This window comes from Orbicella faveolata, unplaced genomic scaffold (genome assembly GCF_042242905.1).
Source record: "Orbicella faveolata isolate gen_17 unplaced genomic scaffold, um_ofav_v1 contig_2, whole genome shotgun sequence".
NCBI classification, from domain to species: domain Eukaryota; kingdom Metazoa; phylum Cnidaria; class Anthozoa; order Scleractinia; family Merulinidae; genus Orbicella; species Orbicella faveolata.
Window position 1 is genome coordinate 21,186,372 of NW_028301547.1, and position 19,910 is coordinate 21,206,281.

Consider the following 19,910-nt stretch of genomic DNA (forward strand, 5'->3'; position numbering starts at 1 on the left):
CTGTTTAAAGCTAAATACTTATGACACTTAAATAAAGTCTTTCATTCACTCATTCATACAAAAAAAAAAAAAAAGATAGCCGTAGTGGTTTACATTACGTTCTCCAGAAAACACTGAAGTTGGTCATTTCACGTTGTTGATTTGCAAAAGATGGCTACGAAATCTACAAAGGTGCATACTGATCTGCTCATTACGCCTTTCTTTTGGCGACGTTCCCGTCACCTTTGTCATCGTGTTTCGCGTAAGATCCCCAATATAATTGGATCACAACTTTTGGAATTATAAACACAACAAACATAATTTTACAAAATCTGACAAGATAGTCTGTCTCCGTTGGCTTATCTTAATGTTTTTACTAAAATTCCTGAAGAACATGCTAGGTTTCTTGTGGCCTTTTTCTCAGAACCAGGCTCAGCCCTCAATCGCCTTTTAGCCAGGCTAGCGTGAGTGTAATATAATGTTTAATAAATAAGTAGTATAAATAAACCGAGTAAGTTTATGCTTTAAGTAGGTGAGTAATTCAACACTTAGCCAAACAAGTTTTAAGCAGAATAACAGCTAGATTAAACGAGTTAGATTTGGGAAAATGTTTGCTACGCGAACGCCGCCTAATTATTATAGAAAATCGTACTGATTGCAAGTGCTACTAAGGATTTACACTACTCGTGATATTTGAAAATTCTTTCAAAATTGTACGATCATGTAGGCGAGCGCAATTTGAAAGAATTTTCAAATATGCAAATGTTTAATTAGCCGACCTTTCATATGATTACATAATTGTATGAAGTGCAACTAGCGATTTCGTTCTTCGATTTCGTTCTTCATCATCATACAACGACTGTGGCAACAGCTCAACTGAAAACAGTTTTAATTGTTTTGAACAGATTCTGCACCTGACATGGCGGGCAACTCGATCAAGCTTTTAGCTAAATAAACTATTTCAAGGATAATGCAAATACCTGATACAGTGTAATTTGCTAATGATCATAGTTTCCAGAAAAAAGCAACGTTAAAATGATCCAGCGTATTTGATCAAAATCATCCCGATAATGCGTTAATTGAATGGCCACAGAGTAATCAATACTGTAAATTGAATCAGCTTAGTAATCTGCACATAATAAATAACATTTGCTAAAATACGAAATATAATTCTTATTCAAAAATTGCATTTGTTACGGCAAAGTGAACTTTATCGAAGTTTGACTGTTTGGTTTTTGAAATGCTTTTCATTAAGGAATTGAGTCCTGTGTTAAATACGCAGAAAGACTCAATTCGTGCCAAACCTTTTACGTGACTCTGCGTGTAAATATTTTTATATATTTTAGTACTTTTTAGAATTTTTATCAATTTTTCATCATTGTTTTCTTTTCATTCGTGTCTCTTAGGAATTCTTAGTTCATATTTAAATTTGTACCCGTTTTATTGACTCAGTTGATCGAAGTTTGACTGCTTGGTTTTTAAAATACTTTTCATCAAGGAATTGAGTCCCTTAAAAAACACAGCAAGACTCAATTCGTGCCAAACTTTTTACGTGACTCTTTGCGGGCAAATATTTTTTATCATATATATTTTAGCACTTTTTAGATTTTTTTATCAATTTTTATCATTGTTTTCTTTGTATTCGTGTCTCTTAGGAATTCTCAGTTTATATTTAAATTTGTTCCCACTTTATTCACTCAGTTGACTTTATAATGATGTTAAGCGAATGTCGAAACATCGTCGTTTTTTTAACCAAAATGCTTCTAAGTTTTTCCTTATTATCGCAATGTTTTATAGTTAAACTAAATTGTACTTTAGTTAATGAAAATATTATAGAACTGTCACACTCGTGTACTCGGTTGGTACATTCATTACTCGAAAATTTTCTACTTTGAAATTTTCCATGATTGAGCTTTCTTTTTCATAATTGATCGGTGTCTTGTTTGGTGGTTGATTGAAATTATGTACTATTCTCATTCATGTTTATGCCACGGAATTCCAGAATGTCTGGGTTATGTAATCCTGTTTGTTGAATGTTTCTTACGTAATAAAGTGATGAAGTACCACGCTCAATATCTCCTTATTTTTTGATCCGTCTTCTAAGATTCGAAACATTTCGAAAGAGATGCGCAAGCTGGTAAGTATGGAGGGATTTTCTATCCATCCCCCTCCCCTTCGGTGACGTCGTGATACACATTCAGTGCTGTCGCATCCAGCTGCTCACTGCCTTAGGCCACAATCTTTTCCCATAACTTAACCACGCCAGACAATGAGCGGCACAATTAATGAATGAAAATAGTTCCAAAAGCCACACGTTGCGCAGCCGGAGAATCAAACCACTCTCAAACGTGTTTGTGTTCCAAATGGTTTTAAGCATTAAAATTGAAAAAGTTTCTTTTAAAAGTACCGCTTCTTGACAGTTACAACTCAATGCCTGCTAAAATATATCGTGCAGTTTTCTGCCATTACAACGCAACTCATGGTCTTGATAAGTTCTTTACAGATGCCCCCTTCAAATAAGTAAAGTTTGTCAATTCAAAGGTGTGTTTATTTATTGCGGACAATGATACCGCACACTTTCTTCCTACAACGGACAGTTCTCAGTAAAACGGTTCCAAAGCCACACGTTGCGCAACTGAATAAATAGCGTATTCTATACTCAGTGGCAAGCAAAGGTTGTTTAGACCACCAACCGTAGAATCAAATGTGTTTTGATTTGTTTTAAGAATGAAAATTGAAAAAGGTTCTTCCAAAAGTGCCGATTCTTGAAAATTACAAATAAGTGTCTGCTAAAATATATCGTGCACTTTTCTGCCATTACAATGCAACTCATGGTCTTGATAAGTCCTTTACAGATGCCCCCTTCAAATAAGGACAGTTTTCAGTGGCGGGAAAAAATATATTGATGATTTGATGGTTGAATAAAACGGTTCCAAAGCCACACGTTGCGCAACTGAATAAATACCGTACTCTATGCTCAGTGGCAAACAAAGGTTATTTAGACCACCAACCGGAGAATCAAACGTGTTTTGAGTTGTTTTAAGAATTAAAATTGAAAAAGGTTCTTCCAGAAGTGCCGATTCTCAAATTACAAATAAGTGTCTGCTAAAATATATCGTGCACTTTTCTGCCATTTCAACGCAACTCATGGTCTTGATAAGTCCTTTACAGATGCCCCCTTCAAATAAGGACAGTTTTCAGTGACGGGAAAAAATATATTGATGGTTTAATGGTTGATTAAAACGGTTCCAAAGCGACACGTTGCGCAACTGAATTAATACCCTACTCTATACTCAGTGGTAAACAAAGGCTGCTTGGACCACCAACCGGAGAATTAAACGTGTTTTGAATTCCGAATGGTTTTCAGTTGAAATTGAAGAAGTTTCTTAAGTGATTTTTGGAAGTAGCAAAAAAGTGTCGCCTGCGCAACCTTCTACCATTACAACGCAACTCGACGTGGTAACAACTTCTTTACAGATGCCCACTCCAAATACTGAAGTAAAGTTGTCAATTCAGAAGGTGAGTTGAATTTGTTCTCATTTTTTTTTTCATCATCTTTAGACATCTTAATCACAGGACACAGCAAAAAGTCTAATCTGCCCTACTGGTGGTTTTTTGCGTTCACAACGCGCAATGACTCTCAAATGCAAGGCATTTATTATGGACATCTATACCGTTAACTTTACTTTTCGCCAAAAACTGTCAGTTTTCAGTGTCGGGAGAATTATACCCCAAAAAAGAAAAGATACCCAAAACAGGTGAAACTTTTTATTTATTTACCCCGTTCAATAACGACGGACCGGAATAAAATTTTGGGCAAAAGCTTTTGAAAGCTCTAGACTCATATTCGAATGGATTTCATTTTACCTTCAATATTTTACCTAGTTGCAGAGAACAACGCGGTTATATGGAGGAATTACATTTTATTCAAAAGCCGGTTTTCTTCAATCGTATCCATAATTCTAGTCAGGATTAGCAATAGTAATTTTTCCTGCATGTATTTAAGTGAGATATACTTTTTTGCCTGGGAATTTCCGTGTAAGGTACAGCCGATCCCGAATCACCAACTTCGATTATTCTAAGAAAAAATGGTATCTTTACTGACAGGTGAAAGTTAGAGCTTGATGGTTTTTAAGTTACCATGGTTACACAGGTGAAACCGTTCAACAACAATTTTGTCGAAAACTGGGAGGAAAAATCAGAGCCAGGCATGTCTCCTAAACCAACTAAATGGAAAGAGTTTGCCTCCAACACTACCCTTCACGGACTTAGATACGCCGCCGATAAGAGTCATTCCATTTTAAGACGAGGTATTTGGTTCATATTTCTTGGGGCGGCTGCTACGACCTATGTGTATCTTGTGTCCCTAAGCTTAAATAAGTTCTTCTCAAGGCCAATAAAAACAGTAATCTCACAAGAAACTCCCTCGGAAGGCTTAAAGTTCCCTGCGGTGACAATCTGTAACTTAAACAGGTTCATGAGATCTAAGATAGATACGGCGGACGAGGACGAAAACTTTGTAAAAATGGGATTGAACATCAGTGGATGCAGTGAAATACGTAAAGTTCGTGGAAATCTCACTTGCGGCCAAGCGTTCTTATGTGTTTATACGCCATATGGAACAGCCCTTGTTAAAGGCTGTAATAGAACAATGCGGCAAAACATAATAAATGTTTTAAGCCGTTCTTCACATCGTCTGTTTAACAAAGAAGAATTTCATACAAAATATGGCCATGACATAACGAGCCTGACCTCTTCTTTTCTTTATTGTCGTTTCGCGCAAAACGCACGGTGCTCTAAAGGAGACTTCGTTCCAAAACTTACAGAATATGGCATTTGTTTCACCTTTAATTCTGGTAAGGATAGTGTCCTTCGACGTGCAGTACATGAAGGCTCTGACAATGGGCTCAGCATTTTTCTGGATGTTCAAACGCATGAGAGTACTTTCAGCCAGTTTTCGAGTGGATTGAAAGTGATTGTGCACGATCAGAACACCTTTGTCAACCGACATAATGGGTTCAACATCGTTCCTGGCACTCACGCTTCGGTTGGAGTCAAATTAACGAAGGTAAGTTGTTGCCAGCGTAATTGTCTTCAAGGCAATAAACCACCCATGTGCTGCCGAATTTTATTTTTAATATTGTGTTTTAAACATTTCAATCACATATACGTGCGCGTCATGATATTTTGAGATCTATACAGGACAGTCTGTTACTCCACTTCCTATTATTTATAGCCCTATTTATCACTACCTCTTTGCTTCTTTTATTCCTTTTCACGTGACGCGGACCTTGTGTACGAGAGCGCCGCGTTCTTGAGCAAGACACTTTACTACTCTAGAAATGCTTCTCTCCACCCAGGTGTATAAACCTAACGCTGGACTACCATCCCATCCAGGGGGGAGTAGAAATTTTCCTGGTCACTTCATGCTACGGAAACTGGGAAAAGGCACCGGCCTGATGGGCCACTTGGCTCGTATACAGACTTTGCTTTGCTTGACGGAAAATAATTACATCATATCATTGCTGTTTAATCTTCTCTAGCATACTAGACTTCCAGCACCCTTCAGAACAAACTGCCGACAGGACAAGCTGCCGGGAATTGGTTCCTACAACAAAGACGGCTGCATTCATCAATGCACCGCAAATTTGACCCTAAGACAATGTGGCTGCCGTGGTATCGGATTGCAAGGTTATATGACACCATAAGTTCTGATTATGCAATAGAACACCGTTTCCGTGTTTATCCCATCTTAACACGAGGGGGGAGGGGAGGGGCTCGGAGAATTCTAGACTGTAATGGCAAGGGTTTGAATGTCTTTCGAGAATTCTCTCAACTGCCAGCCCCCTCAGGTGTTTGGATGAGGCTATGTAAACACGGAAAAAGTATCCTGTTGCTTTTACAAAATATTTCTCAACAATATACGCGAATCTGAAACGTCACAACCGTGTTTACATACTCTCATCTTAACACACCTATCGACCAATGAGAGCGCATGTAGTATCTCGGTTATTTTATAACAATGAATACAAGCAGGTCTAAACAAGATGATGTTTTGGTGCCATAAATGTAAACACATCTGGCATTAAAAAGGCGATGACCGATTGTGATTCTCTCTCTTCAGCCCCGGCCAGTTGTATTATTAGGGACTAAAAGTGTGATTTTCCCACCGACGAGAAAATTCATTGTTGTAGTCAGCTTCGTTTTACCCTAATCTAATGCAAAGATTGTTTTAACAATCCAATTAAATCGCCTGCAGCCACAACTCGGCAAAAAATTTGGCCACTTGACAGTCTTCTGTAACTTAAAGGCATTAATTTTGCATTTCTTAACATTTATGCTTAAGATTGGTAATGGGAAACGGGGATTTAGAGGTCAAGTTTTATCACAATATTTTAAAAATGGAACCTTGTACTATTTTATTATTATTCTTTTAGACGCAGAGGGGACACCTGTGTGTTCTATGCAAGACAAAGAATGTGTTGAGAATTCCCAAAGTACGTAAGATAAAATTATTAGTGACACTGGCCACGCAACGTCACAACCACAGTCGGGCAAGTTAAAAATTAATTGATAATCACATCCTATCTCTTCTCATTTAAACTCGTCAGCCTTTTTTGGGCTCTGATTTACGGGCAAAATGAGCTGACACCAGGTTCCAACGGACTTTTTTTTTAGTAAAAATAGATGTTACGAAGGAAAGAAAGGTTAGAATGTAGTCCGAGAACATGTACATGTATGTTACGTGTTTACATTTTTAATCAGCGTGGACGTTAGCACGACGTCAAAGAATATTGCCTGGATACGCTAAAAAAATAATAAAAAATTAAAGGAGCTCAGTCAGGGTATGCAGGCCATGAACACAATAACCTTTGAGCTGAAGAAAACCTGTAAATAGTAGTTTACTAAGGAAAAAAAATCACTAAAGAGATAGTGAAAAACCATAAAGGAACAAGGATGGTCAAGGATGGTCAAGGACGGAGAAGATTAACACGGATTACAAACAACGAACTTGAAAAATTTTAGCTAATCTTTCAAGGTGCGCAAGCCGCGACGTAGCACCTTTGCAGAAGTAGACTTTTTCAAACCAAATAAACCTCTCCTGTAATTCATTAGGTATAATTATTTGGTTTCAAATGTACTTTAATTGAGACAACTGATTTATTTTTAACTTTTTAGGTCAAGTCAACTTAACAGAATGTGCCTGCAACAATGCGTGCTCAGAACTGGTGTATGAGTCACGTGTTTCTTATTCCAAATTTCCGGATGACTCATTAATTGAGATTGTGCATAATCTCCTTAACTTTAACCATAGTCCAGATTACATGAGGTAAGTTATTTCCAGAAAAAAAAAAACCGTTAAGGGCTCTCTTAATGTTAATAGAAACAATATCGTAAATATCATTTTCCTTTAGCCATCGTTGCTGAACAAGAAATAACACACAAGCTTGGGTGATGATCAAGACAATTCAATAAAACGCATTGTTGCATTTAACTCGACGTTTCATATGTTTCGACATACACCTTTAGAAGTGACCGTTTAGAATAGAAATAGGAAGTAAATTTTAAACATAAGTTAAGATAGATAAGATAGATAAGATAACATAGATGAGATGAGATGAGATGAGAAGAGATGAGAAGATTAACGAAAAGATAAGATAAGATAGATAAAATGAGATGAGATGAGAAAAGAAAAGTAAAAAAGAAAAGAAAAGAAAAGATAAGATGAGATGAGATGAGATAGATGAGATGAGATGACAAGAGAAGAGAAGTGATAAGATAAAATAAGATAAAATGAGATAAGATAAGATAAGATAAAGTAAGGTAAGATAAGATAAGATAAGACAAGACAAGACAAGACAAGACAAGACGAGACAAGACGAGATGAGATGAGATGAGATGAGATGAGATGAGATGAGATGAGATGAGATGAGATAAGATAAAGCCTTTATTTATCGAGGGTTATAATAGTGGACATTCACTGACAAACGTGTGGCCTTCACTTAGATAAACAAGGATGCAAACACATTAGCCGAATCCGTTTTTCGTTGATGACTTGTTCATTCTTTCGCTCGTTCAAGTTCATTCGTTCAAGCTGAAACAGCGGCGAAGTCCGACCACGAACAAAAAAGATAAAAATAGAGAGGAAGCAAGTGGAGAGGTTTCTCCTTCATGCAGCTTGTTTTCTTTTTTTTCGCGCGTCACTACGCCCGCGTGCTTTGTTAAAATGACTTGTTGGTTAAGTGACTAACTGTTTCTTATTTATATATTTTGTTACGCCCTCACAGAACGAACTACGTCTTTCTCCAATTGGGGTTTCAACACTTAGCCTATGAAAAGCGTGAAGATGTTCCTAGTTATGGTTTGGAGAGCCTCTTAGGTAAGTCAAAAAGAGACATAAATAACGGAAAGCAACGACGACAACACGATTTAGGTCCGTCCACACTAATGCGTTTCCAGATCGACACGTTATCGATGGTAGCTGATGGTGTTTTTTCAAACCGAAAACGCTAAAACGGTCGAAAACGCTGATACGCTTTGAGGATTAAAACACCATAAAACGATGAACGTTTTCCGTAGTGTTAGTGAGGACGGTAGGCGAATTCGCATCAAGAAGTATAGTATTAAGTGTAAATTCTGGGAGAAACTTATACTCGGAAAAAAATCCTAGTCCCAGGTGAGATTTGAACCCACGACACTCCGTGATCTAGTCGGATGCTCTAACCACTGAGCTACTGGAGACTCCATGGTGAGCAAGGCTGAAATGTGGGTCTTTGACTGGAACCGCATCGCGCGGCTACACAGCCACGTACTGACCCATATGAACTCACTAACAGCATCGCGCTGTCACATTAAGGCATCTAGCACGTATAAACCCACTAACAGTATCACGCTGTCACAAAAAGGCATATCGAGATGCGTCCAACCAGCCTCCTAAGTGAGTATATGTATACTTACGGACACACAACAACAACAGAATTTACACTCAATATCATGCTGTTGTTATTTCCTCGTTAGAAGTATAGTAGGGGAACTAAATGACAAGTGAAAGGCAAGTATGCTGGGGGTAAAATAACTACGTAGCAATCATGATTTAAGAAATTCATTCAACAGGTGAGTTCGGTGGCAACATGGGCTTGTTCCTTGGGTGCAGTATACTAACGCTCTGCGAGTTCATGGACTTTCTGTTGGAAGCTGTGATTTCCCGGATGAGGAAAAACTCCGTGGAAGTAAACGCGAACCCGGGCAGCAACTCTTAAACAACAACAACAACAACAACAAAAATCAGGAGGAAGAGAAAACAAACCGCGGTTACGAACATAACAAATAGGTCCTCGCATGGCATATTAAACTTGACGTTTTGTATCCTACAACATATATCTTCAGAAGTGAAGGTTACAAAATACGACAAGATGTAAAAAGACTAAAACAAAGCGAGGTATTGGTAACTAGCTAGACAACAACGAACAAAAGAAACTACATCCGGTGTGAATTAATAAAGAAAGAGTTTTTCACTACCGACGTTTTCATTTAGGGCGGGTTTTAAGTTCCGTATTAAGGATGTTTCCTTGATTTTACACCGTAAATAACATTGCCCACTTGCTAGGATTTCGAAATGGTTCCGGAAATGTTGTGTCCGGTAGAAGTTGAATGATCAGCAACAGCGGAGGCGTGACCAACGTGAGTGAGAGCTTTGAAGAGCTCCGTCTCCGTCTCCGTGAAACATTAATCTTGTCACATTTTGTAACCGTCACTTCTGAAGATGAATGTCGTAGCATACGAAACGTCAAGTTTAATATACCATGCGAAACCTATTTGTTATGTTTGTAACCGCCGTTTGTTTTCTCTTTCTCTTCAGTGAAATTGAAATGGCCGAAAACAAGAATTTTTTAAAAAACATCATTTGAACATCTTAAACATTTCAAACCAAATGGACACACTCTGCAAGAAGCAGAATTCCGTGGCATCATGTTCTGCTACAGTTACAAACAAAGAAAACGTCAGATAATGAGACTTGGTTGTAAACTGGATACTAGTCAGCCATGCGGACTAAATTTCGATTACAAAGACGATTACAGACATCTTTAGGTCGCCGCGCGTTCAACGTAAATCAACTAGAATTTTCCACAGAAGAAGGGCTAAGCTCGAAGCGTTTGGAACTATTTAAACATTATGACACTTAGTACCCGGATGCGAGAAGTTTATTTTATATTTCCTTTTTTGTTTATACGTACAACCGCCACGCAGCACATAGCCCCTCGCAGGCGTTCAGTTAACGCCTGGAAGAGGCTATGCAGTACACGGTAGTTTTTCTGTTAATCGATTACTGTTAAACATTAATCAGTCGTGATGTCAACAAAAAACTCAGTATTGGCGATTGTTTGCATCATCCTACTTAAAAGTTCCAGAGAGGAGAATATCCTAATGCTCAAGAAAGTTTCCCTTTGATAATTTAGTGGGTTCTTTAGAACGTGAGCTCGGCGTTTCGGGCTTAGCTCTTCTTCAAATACTGAAGACAGACTAACATGGGAGAAGTGAAGGCAGCATGGCCGAGTGGTTTAGGGCGCTGGTGTTGTAATTCGGAGGTCCCAGGTTCAAGTCCTCCACCCTACGACTAGCGGGACTTGTTTCTCGGTAGTCCCGAGCTCAAATCCTCGATCACGCTTTGTAAATAGCCAACTGGTCTGCCTCCTGCCAGTTGACATTTTTAACTATGCTACGTTTATTTGAAATATTTGTTTCCTTTGGCATGCCTGTAAACTAGCTACGCTCAGTTAGTGCTTGAGCACTAAGATTTACATTTTTACAAGCCCCAAAACGTCTAGTTTACCCTAACTATGCGACATTTTCAATAGCTTTTTCAGCCTTATATTTAGGCCGCGTTCACACTTATCCGGATATTTTTAAATCCGCGATTTTTTCTTTCCGGATTTGAAAATCTCCCCGTCCACACGTGGCGTATTCAAATCTAGTTCGTCTGTCCACAAGCATCCGATAGTATCCGGATTCACTCTAGTACCCAGGGCTCCTCTGCAATAAAATGTCTTCAGAACATGCGCCATAAAAACTAGGCCTGCACATTGTGCCGCCATGTTGGTTTCTTGTTCGGTAAGAGACTGGACACAATTTTGCTGTGTCATCGGATTCGAAAATATCCGGATTCACCCGTCCACACGTTATCGGATTCGTTGCGGATTTATTTTTTTCCACTCTGGCGAGCGGATTCAAAAATATCCGGATACGTGTGGATTGAGCCTTAGTTTATCGCCATTGAGTCAGATGTTATATAACTATTAAACTCATTTCTACTGATTTTTAGCATGGAGAGAGCGCGCTTAGTAATATTAGAGACTAAGTAATGTCAGAGGGGACCTTACCCAGATACGACGGCGGGGACCACGCCTATTAGACAACAAATTTATATAGTACTTCAGAATTTCGAAGTTAGGGAGTTTAAGAAAACCAAGACGGCAACGGCAACGGCAACGCAACTGAACAAAAGATTTAATGAGCAAAACAATAGCTGTGCACGTGCGTTACAATTCTTGGTACATTTTTTTGCCGTCCTCTGCAAAACAACGACGTGAAATGGCCAAATTCTGCGTTCTCCGGAGAACGTGAACCAGAACGACTAATTTTTTAAATTTCTATTTCAAAGTTATCGCTGTATTCCAGATTTAGTTTCGTGATAGTTTTGACAGTAATAAACAAAGTGAATGAGTATTGCGAGATTCGTAGGTAAAATATGAATTCATTTTTAAATTGACATTGTCCTCGGCCTGGCCGTTGTGGTTTCTTAAACTCTCTATTATCTAGATCCACTCCGTATAAAACCTTGCTGAATACAATACAAATGCGTTCAGTTTCAATAATTATTAACAATACAAAAAAAAAAAAAAAAAAAATAGCCTTAATGGTTCGCATCCTACAAAAAAAACTGAAATTGATCATTTCACGTTGCTGATTTGCAAAAGATGGCTACGAAGTCCTACGATGCACAATGTTCTGCTCATTAAGCCTTTTGTTTTGGCGACGATCCAGTTGCCTCTGGCGTCGTGTTTCGCGTAAGGTCCCCAGTATAATTGGATGACAGCTTTTGGAATTATAACTGGAGATTTATTCACCCCACCCGGGGAATAAATGATTTTATGCTGCTTATTAGTGCCAGTCTCCCAGCAATTGGCTGGGGGGTCATCCGGGTCTTGGAGAATCCAACGTTTAGCAGACGTGGCCAGGTTACTGTCCTCTTTTCCAAAACTCTAGCTCCCCACTCAGTTCGCAGTTTCCCATCTACCCACCCACCCACCCTTTCGATAGACAAGGGGGGATTTCAAATATTTGGTGATTGCGCCGGGCACTCCCTCACCTTTGCTGGGAATGATTTTGGTTGCTTAATGTTTTTCGGAGTAAAAAGTTAATTGTTATAAAAATAAACGGCCACCTCAGTGACAAAAAATGGCATACTATGCTTTGTTATTTCTTCCCAGCAAACATCGCGTAGCCACTGCACTGTGTAGTGAATGAATCTCAAGTTTGAGCAATAACATAGAGCATAAACACACTAAGCACTCTTAAAAAATCCGACAAGATAGTTTGTCTCCGTTGGCTCATCTTTAATGTTTTTACCAAAAACCCCCGAAGAGCATGCTGAGTTTCTTGGGGCATTTTTCTCAAATTCAGGCTCTATCTTCAATCGTCTTTTAGCCAGGCTAGCGTGAGTGCAATATAGTGTTTAATAAATAATTAATAAAAACAAAACCGAGTAAATTTACCCTTTAAGTAGGTGATTAATTCAACACAGCCAAAACAATTCTAAAAATAATAACAGCTAGATTAAACAAATTAGATTTGGAAAGAAGAAGAAGTTTGCCACTGGAACGGCGGCTAATTACTATAGAAAATCGTATGAATGCCAATGCAGGTAAGGATTTCCACGACTCGTGATATTTGAAAATTCTCTCAAAATTGTACGATCATAAAGGCGAGTGCAATTTGAAAGAATTTTCAAATATGACGAGTAGTGTAAATGTTTAATTACGCGAGCTTTCATATGATTACGTAATCGAATGAATGAGAGTGCAACTAGGATTACGGGTGATGTTACACTACGAGTGACATTTGTAAATTTTCTCAAAATTACACCAGCCTTTATTCAAGTGTTTTTTGTTTTCAAATTGCAAATATTGCGAGTAGTGTAAATCCTAAATTGCTCGAGCTTTCATGCTACTACTTATTTATTACATGAAAATTACGAACGCTGCGCGTTAATACTGCAGAGCAAATTACAAAAGAACGTTAAATCCGCCGGCCGTCAGCCAATCACAACGAAGTTATTTCCTCAGTAATATAATAAAAAGTTATATTTGTTGACAAGGATATGAATCTGGGTAAATGGAACCAGAAAACCACTTAGAGGTTGGTTGTCAACTTGAAATTAAAGTAGAAAATTTTATTTATATTTGGACGCCGTAATGTTTTATTTTGTTTGTGAGGAGGTTCTTAATAACAGCATTGCAAGGCCATTTTTGTTATGATAGTCGTTTTTCATAGGGAAATTAACAAACAAAGGCCGCCTATAGGTTGTCGGTTTGGAGCACTTGCTGGAACACTTGCTGGCTTTAGTTCTTGCGCCCAGCTGCTCTCTACGGAACCGTTCCATCTTTATGCTCGGTAACAAAAGAATAGCAACGTGTGGTGTTCTAAATAAATTATCGCGTGCTTGGAGCGCAGGGCACATAACTCCCTTTTGCCGACGCCAAGTGGAAATATACGTTGTGTGTATCATCATTTCCAGTGAATTTGCAGAAATACCTTACTTCACTTTCGATATAAAGCCAAAGGTTATCTTCTGTGATTTGACTTGCAAGTTGTGTAGGGCCATCAAAGACTGTCTAATTGTAAGGTAGGTACACATAAAGTTAAAAATAACAAAAATAATAATAAAAAAAACACCTAATGTACATCGGCCAGTTTAGAATTGTGTTGTAAGACAACACTTAGCTTGCAAATGTATATTGAAAAGAAAAAGTCGAGGAAACGATGAATAGAACAATTATTGAAATAGCGATGTGATAACAGTACAGTTAGCAGAACCCTGAAATCATTTTCATTACAAGATACAATCCCACCCAAAAATCAGTGCCACAGGACCTTTGAGTCATACGTACCAAACTGGCATTGTGCAGATTCGTTTTCACACACATATGAAATTTTTCCCTCAGCAAAGTCCCATCTAGTGTACTTCAATTTAGCGTGATTCACGGGAGACGTAAAATCAAGAGTCTAACTTAGGAAACGTAATAATGGTAGTTTGAAGAGGAATACTCGACAAATGAAAAAGAGTAATGATCTATACATTATATGAAGTGATGTGAACTTATGGCATATGGTGAGAAAAGAAACTGAGAATGCGGGATACTGCAATTGACCAAATTGAAAACCGAGGCTTGCCTTTGCTGTTTTGGATCGAATTATCTCGAATTCCCTGAAAAAATATTATTGATTGAGGCATAAAATAATTCTAAGGAATTTCCTCCTTTTAGGTATCAATTTTTATTTCCATACATCAAGGGAACCATCTTCTACTTTAGTTTTAACCAAAACGTTGTTGATTTGCAAAAGATGGCTACGAAATCTACAGACTAAAGGTGCATAATGACCTGCTCATTAAGCCTTTGTTTTGGCGACGTTCCCGTTGACTTTGTCACTGTGTTTCGCGTAAGGTCCCAAATATAATTGGATCACATCTTTTGGAATTATAAACACAACAAACATACTCTTACAAAATCTGACAAGATAGTCTGTCTCCGTACGCGTTGGCTTATCTTTAGTGCTTTCACTAAAAACCCTGAAGAACATGCTAGGTTTCTTGTGGCCTTTTCCTCAGAACCAGGCTCAGTCTTCAATCGCCTTTTAGCCAGGCTAGCGTGAGTGTAATATAATGTTTAATAAATAATTAATAAAAACAAAAGCGAATAAATTTATGCTTTAAGTAGGTGAGTAATTCAACACTTAGCCACAACAATTTTTGAGCAGAATAACAGCTAGATTAAACAAATTAGATTTAGGAAGAAGAAGAAGTTTGCCACTGGAACGACGGTTAATTACTATAGAAAATCGTATGAATGCCAATGGAAGTAAGGATTTCCACGACTCGTGATATTTGAAAATTCTCTCAAAATTGTACGATCATAAAGGCGAGTGCAATTTGAAAGAATTTTCAGACATCACTAGTAGTGCAAATGTGTAATTACCCGAGCTTTCATATGATTACATAATCGTATGAAGTGCAACTAGGATTACGAGTGATATTACACAAGTGACATATGAAAATTTTCTCAAAATTACACCAGCCTTTAGTCGAGTGTTTTTTGTTTCCAAATGCAAATATTACGGGTAGTGTTAATGCTCCCAACCCATGAAATCAAAGAAGAAAACAACAACTTTTGATGGGAGAAAAGGGGTAGGGGATGAAGTACTGGAGTTGCCAGTAGGAATCTTACAGGATGACACGGTTCGGGTGGTTGGCAACGAGAGGACCTAAACAATAAGAACATTATTAAGCAACAACAACCAGGTTGCAGAGAGGTCCTAATCCTCTCTTTGGGGTCCTAATCCCCAGGCCCTGAGAGGTCATAATCCTCTCCCTCCTTTCTAGGGGTCCCTGTAGTCTCCAGTCCCTAATTCCTAGCGCCCCCCCCCCCCCCCCCCCGCCCCCTTGGGAAGATTGAAAACAACAAACAGCAGAGGTTTGGTTCCTTGGTAACAAGGCTATCTGGGGGACCCTTTCTGCCACGATAGCTGGCCATGTGAGGTCTATGGGGCAGAGGGGCGACCTATATGGAGCACTTCATCCCCTCCCATAGTTTATTTATTCTAACAAATCAAACGATCAGAAAGTTCTAAGCCTGTTAAGCTAACAAATCAGTGGTGATAATCTGCTGTGACCAGAAGCAAAGAACAAAATACGTGAGGCAGCTGATGTCAGCTTCAAATTAATGTTATAACATTTTTAATAAAGTTCAATGAACAAGCATGGTCCATATGTCCAAAACAGCACTTGGCGTGACACTAACAGTAACAATTATAACATTGTCTCAACGAGCAAGTATGCTGCTCAAGTGCATAGCAGTATAATTATGTGTGGCAAAACAGTTGATAAAACTATACTTAATTGTTAACACTATGCTCAAAGAGAGCCAAATGGGTTCGGGTGGGCGGGAATTGTTCACAATACTCTGAGAGGTCAGAGAACTTGAAGAACTACAGATGTGAAGATAAGACCGCATGGTCTTGATTGACATGGAAAAGCATAAATATGACTGGCCCGGGAACAACGCGCCATAATGACGCGAAAGGTGAATTTGACCATTCGACACAATGAGAAAGTGTTTGTTTTACCGGGATATTGCGTCACAGAAATGTATATTATGGTAGTATACATGGGTCATATAACTTCTTTGACCTCCCTTTCATGGTTGTTCCCATTAACTTAAATTTATATTACTTATAAATTGGCTTTAATTTGAGACCAATATTGTCAAAATCTATTCTCTTTTCAGACCAAAAGAGCTCAGAATGCCATCCCTTTGGGACTGCACATACCTATATAGTCCGAACATATCTATAGTTAGGGATTACCCTTCTTGGCATGTCTGCATACGAGTGCGTGGCTGATCAGGCCGGAGCTTATCCCGGTTTCAGTAGCATAAAGCGACCAGGAATATCTCCACTCCCCACTAAATGAGATGCTAGTCCATCGCAGGGTTAGCCCAGCATTAAATTCGCCGGTACCCATTTATACACCAGCTGGCTGAAGAGAGACCCTATGAGAGTAAAGTGTCTTGGCCAAGAACACAACACAATCTCCTCGACCAGGGCTCGAACCCGGACCGATCTCTCCGGAGTCGAGCGAACTAATCACGGGGCCACCGCGCCACCCACCCTCCTTGGCATAGCCCTAGTAATTTTATTTAGAAAGGCTACCTGGTTATCGAAAAATTGCTGAGAAGAGCGATGTTAAAAAGAAGCGGCTCGCGATTTCGTTCTTCATGTTCTTACAACGACTGTGGCAACAGCTCAACTGAAAATAGTTTTAATTGTTTCGAACAGATTCTGCACCTGACATGGCGGGCAACTCGATCAAGCTTTTAGCTAAATAAACTGTTTCAAGGATAATGCAAATATCTGATACAGCATATCTGATAAAGCAACGTTAAAATGATCCAGCGTATTTGATCAAAATCATCCCGATAATGCGTTAATTGAATGGCCACAGAGTAATCAATACTGTAAACTGAATCAGCTTAGTAATCTGCACATAATAAATATCAGTTGTTAAAATACGAAATATAATTCTGATTCAAAAGATATATTTGTTATGGCAAAGTGTACATTATCGAAGTTTGACTGTTTGGTTTTTGACATGCTTTTCTTTAAGGAATTGAGCCCTGTGTTAAATATACAGAAACACTCAATTCGTGCCAAACTTTTTACGTGACTCTTTGCGTGCAAATATTTTTATCATATATATCTTAGTACTTTTTAGAATTTCTCATCAATTTTTTTACGATCATTGTTTTCTTTACATTCGTCTCTCTTAGGAATTATTAGTATATATTTAAATTTGGACCCGTTTTATTGACTCAGTTGATCGAAGTTTGACTGTTTGGTTTTTGAAATGCTTTTCATCGAGGAGTTGACCCCTGTGTTAAAAACACAGAAGGACTCAATTCGTGCCAAACTTTTTACGTGACTCTTTGCGTGCAAATATTTTTTTATCATATATATTTTAGCACATTTTAGAAGTTTTCATCAATTTTTTATCATTATTTTCTTTGCATTCGTGTCTCTTAGGAAATCTTAGTTTATATTTAAATTTGTACCCATTTTATTCACTCAGTTGATCGAAGTTTGACTGTTTGGGTTTTGAAATGTTTTTCATCAAGGAATTGAGCCCCGTGTTAAAAACACAGAAAGACTCAATTCGTGCAAAACTTTTTACGTGACTCTTTGCGTGCAAATAATTGTTATCATATATATATTTTAGCGCTTTTTAGATTTTTTTCTCAATTTTTCATCATTGTTTTCTTTGTATTCGTGTCTCTTAGAAATTCTTAGTTTATATTTAAATTTGTACCCACTTTATTCACTCAGTTGACTTGATAATGACGTTAAGCGAACGTCGAAACGTTGTCGTTGTTTTTAAACCAAAATGGTTCTAACTTTTTCCGTATTATCGCAATGTTTTATAGTTAAACTAAATTGTACATTAGTTAATGAAAACATGATAGAACTGTCGCACTCGTGTACTCTGTTGGTACACTCATTACTCGAAAATTTTCTACTTTGACATTTTGCTGTAATATGCATTAGCAAAAGCCTCTAGGGACCTGTTCCCACGGTGCTTTAGTCTATTTAGTATTCTGTTATAGCTTGAAGTTCAGTTGTAATCGTGCCGAGTTCAAGTAAAGTGTATTTCGTTTTACTCCGTGTGTGTCCTTCATAATATTAGACATTTACCATAATTAAGCTTTCTTTTTCATAATAAATCGGTGTCTTCTTTGGTGGTTGATTAAAATTGTGTGTCATTTTCATTCATTAATTATGCCGCTCATTGTCTGGCGTGGTTAAGTTATGGGAAGAGTTTGTGGCCGAAGGCAATGAGCGGCTGGATGCCAAAGCACTGGATCTGTATCACGACGTCGCCGAAGGGGAAGGGGGGTGGGTAGAAAATCCCCCCAGACTTACCGGTTTGCGTATCTCTTTCGAATGCCCCGAATCTAAGAAGACGGATCTTTAAATAAGGAGATATTGCACGTGGTAATTCATCACTTTATTACGTAATTAACATTCAACAAACAGGGTTACATAACCCAGACATTCTGGAATTCCGCGGCATAAATATGAATGAGAATGGTTCCAAAACCCACACGTTGCGCAGCTGAATCAGTGCTATTCTCTAATATAAGCTCAGAGATAAACAAAGGCTGTTTAGACCACCAGCCGGAGAATCAAGCCACTCTCAAACGTGTTTGTGTTCCAAATAGTTTTAAGTATTAAAATTGAAAAAGGTTCTTTTAAAAGTACCGATTCTTGACAGTTACAAATAACTGTCTGCTAAAATATATCGTGCAGTTTTCTGCCATTACAACGCAACTCATGGTCTGATAAGTTCTTTACAGATGCCCCCTTCAAATAAGTAAAGTTTGTCAATTCAAAGGTGTGTTTATTTATTGCGGCCAATTATACTGCACACTTTCTTCCTACAACGGACAGTTTTCAGTGACGGGAAAAATATATTGATGGTTTAATGGTTGATTAAAACGGTTCCAAAGCCACACGTTGCGCAACTGAATAAATACCGTACTCTATGCCCAGTGGCAAACAAAGTTTGTTTAGACCAACAACCGGAGAATCAAACGTGTTTTGAGTTGTTTTAAGAATTAAAATTGAAAAAGGTTCTTCCAAAAGTGCCGATTCTTGAAAATTACAAATAAGTGTCTGCTAAAATATTTCATGCACTTTTCTGCCATTACAACGCAACTCATGTCCTTGATAAGTCCTTTACAGATGTCCCCTTCGAATAAGGACAGTTTTCAGTGTCGGGAAAAAATATATTGATGGTTTAATGGTTGATTAAAACGGTTCCAAAGCGACACGTTGCGCAACTGAATAAATACCGTACTCTATGTTCAATAGCAAACAAAGGCTGTTCAGACCACCAACCGGAGAATTACATGTTTTGAATTCCGAATGGTTTACAGTTGAAATTGAAAAAGTTTCTTAAGTGATTCTTGGAAGTAGCAAAAAAGTGTCGCCTGCGCAACCTCCTACCATTACAACGCAACTCGACGTCTTAACAAGTTCTTTACAGATGCCCACTCCAAATACTGAAGTAAAGTCTTCAATTCAGAAGGTGAGTTGAATTT

The 19,910-nt window shown here is 38.2% G+C and overlaps 1 protein-coding gene across 2 annotated transcripts; it reads left to right on the top strand.

Moving 5' to 3' along the window:
• The first annotated feature begins 3,384 nt into the window (after positions 1–3,384).
• LOC149112387 (acid-sensing ion channel 4-B-like) lies at positions 3,385–9,456 on the top strand. 2 transcript variants are annotated; one of them, XM_089290610.1, is made up of 7 exons: positions 3,385–3,498; positions 4,087–5,047; positions 5,523–5,670; positions 6,417–6,476; positions 7,159–7,309; positions 8,268–8,359; positions 9,094–9,456. In XM_089290610.1, the coding sequence occupies exons 2-7, from the start codon at positions 4,121–4,123 to the stop codon at positions 9,237–9,239; spliced, it is 1,524 nt and encodes a 507-aa protein (XP_089146736.1). In that variant the 5' UTR covers positions 3,385–3,498; positions 4,087–4,120; the 3' UTR covers positions 9,240–9,456. The 2 variants fall into 2 exon arrangements, with proteins under 2 accessions (XP_089146736.1, XP_089146737.1); XM_089290611.1 differs by lacking the exon at positions 3,385–3,498 and having other exon boundaries at positions 4,047–5,047.
• Positions 9,457–19,910: the final 10,454 nt, after the last annotated feature.